Consider the following 5000-nt stretch of genomic DNA (forward strand, 5'->3'; position numbering starts at 1 on the left):
GTTGTTAGTGGTGGTGTGACAGAGGGAGTGTGTGTTCTCTGTGAGGTGGTGGTGGTGGTGGTGGTGGTGTAACTAAGATACTTCCGGTGGTGATGGTGGTGTCTTGTTTCATGTTTGTGGTATTTTTAGGATTGCGGCAGTACAAGGCAGGTGGTGGTGGTGGTGGTGGTGATGGTGGTGGTGGTGGTGGTGGTGGTGGTGGTGGTTGTTCTTGTTATTATGTCACTCTTATCTCTGCATTTTCTTTTCTATTATTCTTTTATTCTTTTTTTTCTGGTCCTTGTCATTCTCGTCTTTCTCCTCCTCCTCCTCCTCCTCCTCGACTCCTCCTCCTCCGCCTCCTCCTCCTCTTCCCCCACATTATTTACTTTCATGGCAAATTAAAGTCAAATCAAGTGAACCATTAGCTAATATTACAATAAGCAAGGAACAATTTGTCTAAGAGTGTCAATTTGGTGTCTTGTTTATTCATCTTCTTTTCGAAATAGACAAAAACAGAATGAAATAGGGAAAAAATGTGTTATTGCCGTATGTTTTTGTATTTTTTTATTTTTCAATAAGCTACTACTACTACTACTACTACTACTACTACTACTACTACTACTACTACTACTACTATGGCGACCTGGCCCACTAAGAGACTGCTTGGGTGGTGATTGAGTGATGAAAGATTAAGTTGCCTGCTGATTGCCAATGTTACCAACTCATTCACAGCTTGCCCTGGTGTGCTCTGCTTGGAAAGTGTTTACCTACGTAGCTGTCTCTCTCTCTCTCTCTCTCTCTCTCTCTCTCTCTCTCTCTCTCTCTCTCTCTCTCCACAGCTCAATTCTTCATGTCATCATCTGACTCTTAACACTTACCCACCTTTCATTCCCTCCCTCCCTCCACTTCCCTCCTTCCCTCCCTCCTTCGTGACCCTCCTTTGACCTCTGGCGGTGACCCCATTCGCCTCCACGTGCTTACAATTACATGACCTGCTCCTCTCTCTCTTCCCCTCTCCCCTCTCCTTCTTCCTCCTTCCCTCTCTCCCCTCCCGCTCTTCCTCCTTGCCTTCCCTTCCTCCGACGTAGCAAATGTGCACTTCTTTTTGTCCTAAACTTCCTGTCCGTCATTGTCAAAAGGAGGGAAGTGGAGACATCTGGAGGAAAGAAGGGAAGAAGGAAGGAGGAGGAAGAATAGGAAGAGAAATGGAGGTGAGAGGAAGGGAGTGTGTAGCGAAAACAGGGAAGAGGACGAAAGGGTGAGGGGATGTAGGAGAGGAAGGGAAGTGTGGTAAACAGAACAAGGAGAGGGAGGTAAGAGAGAAAAAGAAGCGGAAGGAAGAGAAGAAGAAGAAGGAAAAGTTAAAGAATAGGGTAAATGGATGGAGAAGAGGAGAGAAGGTGAAGAGGAGATAAGGATGCATTGGATAGAAACTACAAGAACCAGAACGAGAAAGAAAGAGAGAGAGAGAGAGAGAGAGAGAGAAAAAAAAGGAGGAGGAGGAGGAATGAAGGAAAGGATGAAAAACAAAGAAGATATTAAAGAAAGAAATACATGAAAAGGAAAACATTACAAAGATATAGAATAGAAACAAAAAAATCTTTACCCTAACTATATTTCCATTCTTTCCTTCTCCTTTCCTCTTTCTTCCTCTGTCTCCTCCTTTCCCTCCACCCCTCCACCCTCCTCCCTTCCCTTCACCTCGGCAGAACCTTCTCCTTAAAGTAAAAATGGCGGCCACTGTACAAACACATTATTTCTTCACTGTTTGCTCTGTTATTTATTCTCTGTGTGTCTCTTTTCCACATAAATCAGTCATTCTCTCTCTCTCTCTCTCTCTCTCTCTCTCTCTCTCTCTCTCTCTCTCTCTCTCTCTCTCTCTCTCTCTCTCTCTCTCTCTCATTTATCTTTCCTTTCCTCTTCACTTCGGCTTCCTGGTTCTAGATTAATTTTAAATCCAGCAGAGAGAGAGAGAGAGAGAGAGAGAGAGAGAGAGAGAGAGAGAGAGAGAGGAAGGAAAAATTCTTTATGATCTGAGGAAGGGTGAAGAGAAAGAGAGGAGAGAGGAGTGAGGAAAAAGTGCACAGGAAAAGAATGGTACAAGAAAGAAAGGGAGGAGAGAAAGATACGTCGATGGAGAGAAAAGTTTTAGTGGAGGAGAGAAAAAAAGAGAAAGAGGAGGAGGAAGAGAAGGAGGATAAGGAGGTGGAAGAAGATTGAGATGAAGGTTGTTCCTAGTCTTTACACACACACACACACACACACACACACACACACACACACACACACACACACACACACACACACACACACACACACACACACACACACACACACACACACACACACACACACACACACACACCTATGCAGAGAGAGAGAGAGAGTAAAGAGCAAAATATAGAAAGCAAACCTATGACAATCTCTCTCTCTCTCTCTCTCTCTCTCTCTCTCTCTCTCTCTCTCTCTCTCTCTCTCTCTCTCTCTCATCCCTCCCTAAGGCGCCTTTGTCCAGTGTCCACGATGTGTCCGCCTCCCGCCGCCCCTGTCCACCCATTGTCCCTCGCGGTGTCTAGTTTTTGCAGTGTCCGGCCTGGCTCGCGTTGTGTGTCCGAGAAAGGGTGGCGGTGGCGGTGGCAGTGGCTGGTGGTAGTGGTGGTAGGTGCAGGCGGGGCAGGGCGGGGCGCTGGGAAGAGGAGGAGGAGGAGGAGTGGAGATTAGAGGCGGAGGACTGACGTAAATATGAGGCGTGGGGTTCAGGGCTCTGTGGAGACCGCGTCGCTGCAGCTGCTGACCCCGGGCGACAATGCCTCGAGGGTGCGGTGGCGGTGGTGGTCGTCTCTTTTTGCCGGTGCGGTGGTGGTCTTGTCGTGGTCGGCGGCAGCGGCGGCGGCGGCGGTGTAGCCTCCCGGAAACAGTATGTTGTGGACGTGAAGGCCGTCACCGCCGCCACCGCCGCCGCCGCTGCTGCTGCCACCACCGCGCAGGACAAGAGGAGGCTGTGGGAGGGGCGGGAGAGGCAGGCTGTGTGGCGTGGCTAATGCAGACTGGTGGAGGTAGTGACCGCTCCCAGGCTGGACGATGACGACGCCCGGCCGGCCAGCGAGGGAAGAATGGCCGCAAAGACAGTGGAGGGACGCGAAGAATGAGCGGGAGGAGCAGCGAGGGGAGAGGGCATGAGAAAAAGCCTAGTCGTTGCAATGCAGGACGGAGGGTAAATAGGAGAGGGAATACTGGAGGAAAGGAGAGAGAGAGAGAGAGAGAGAGAGAGAGAGAGAGAGAGAGAGAGAGAGAGGAGGGAGGGTACGTTTGAGTGACCAATTCCCCCCCACCGTTCCTGTCCGGAGCCTCACGTGCGTCCCCTGTCGCAACACGACACAACATCAACAATAACAACAGCAGCGACATTTCTACTGCCTGCAAAGGACCGCCCTACCCGCCGCCAACCTCACCCATGCAGGCAGCGCGCACACACACACACACACACACACACACACACACACACACACACACACATTCATTTAAACAGTCAAACTCGTACACATTAACCCTCCGGGCGAACACCTGTCGAGGCTCTGTGGCCAGTGTGTGTGTGTGTGTGTGTGTGTGTGTGTGTGTGTGTGTGTGTGTCTGTTTGTCTGTGTGTACGTGCGCGAGCGTCCGCACAAAGTGGCCTATACAAAGCACTACAGGTGTATCTTTTTTTGTCCCACAGGTGGTGACGGAGCAGGAGGCGACGCTACAGATGCAGCAGGAGGCCCTCAGGAAGCACCAGGAGGCCCTTCAGATCCTGCAGCAGCACAACACCTTCAAGACGCTGCAGGTGTGTACTTGTATTCGTGTTCGTGTGTGTGTGTGTGTGTGTGTGTGTTTGTGTGTGTGCATGTGAATTCATGTTCATCTAGTATTACTCCTACTTCTCTTTCATGTAACACACACACACACACACACACACACACACACACACACACACACACACACACACACACACACACACACACACACACTCACTCACTCACTCACTCACTCACTCTCTCTCTCTCTCTCTCTCTCTCTCTCTCTCTCTCTCTCTCTCTCTCTCAACTCCCAGCGCCACCAGAGTTCCAATCACAACACTTTATAATCGAATCTCCCAAACACTATTTCCCGGCCGATTGTAGGCGCGCCCTGGAATATTGTCTGACATTTGCATTACCTGTGCTATTCCAGGCGTGAAGGGAGGGAAGGGTACACTGGCTTGCAGGGAAGGAGCGGGAGGGGCGGGACGGGACGAGAGTTCACAAGGGGAGAGAGAGAGAGAGAGAGAGAGAGAGAGAGAGTAGGAGGAGGAGGAGGAGGAAGAATACGACGAACCAAGGGTGAGGAAAGGAGGCTAAATGGAGAGGTGGAGGATTGAGGGGAGAGAAAGGGAAAGAGGGAGGAAGACAGTGGGAACCTGCAGAGGGGAAGAGGTTGTCAGGTTCGCAGGAGAGGAATGCAAGGCGCCACACGTGCACGGAGAGGCAGAGGCCAGGGGGTGGGGGCTGGTGTGGGTTGTGGAGTGGGGGCACAGTGAGCTAGCTACGCGGGTGTCTTGTCGTGGTAACTTTTCACAAGCTGCAGTATAAGTTATTGGGTTTCCAGAGGTGTTTTCATGGTTCCAGCGCGGTGTTACAAGGATGCTGTATTGTCACCGGGGGAAAGAACACCCGTAAGAACCTGACTAATCATCCTTGGGGCATTAAAAGAGTAGTTCTTTTTAAGGAACAAAGAGTTAAGAATGCAAGTAATGGGTTTTTTGTAAGGATACAGTTACTTCAAAGTACAGGAATAAGTTCTTAAGCAGCTTGCAATGAAAATTACTGAAAACACTTTTTTTTTTCAAGAACACAGGAATTACTTAAAAGGAAACTTTGTGACATAGTAAGTGCAGACAAAAGACAACACTGAAATGGAACCAGAAGAGTGTTTCAAGAGTCTCCAAGAGTGCAGAGATACTTAAGAGGAAACACCACCACAAGGAAACACTGAGTTTGAAA

General features: G+C 49.5%; 1 protein-coding gene across 9 annotated transcripts in view; it reads left to right on the top strand.

Annotated features, from left to right (window-relative positions):
- Positions 1-5000, top strand: part of LOC123516799 (transcription factor SOX-5-like) — a 126505-nt gene that overhangs the window by 115348 nt on the left and 6157 nt on the right. For all 9 annotated transcript variants that reach the window (XM_045276478.1, XM_045276474.1, XM_045276475.1 and 6 more), the window contains exon 4: positions 3698-3805. In XM_045276478.1, coding sequence (XP_045132413.1) covers positions 3698-3805 — 108 coding nt within the window. The remainder of the gene's footprint in view (positions 1-3697; positions 3806-5000) is intronic.

Source organism: Portunus trituberculatus, chromosome 41 (genome assembly GCF_017591435.1).
Source record: "Portunus trituberculatus isolate SZX2019 chromosome 41, ASM1759143v1, whole genome shotgun sequence".
NCBI classification, from domain to species: Eukaryota; Metazoa; Arthropoda; class Malacostraca; order Decapoda; family Portunidae; genus Portunus; species Portunus trituberculatus.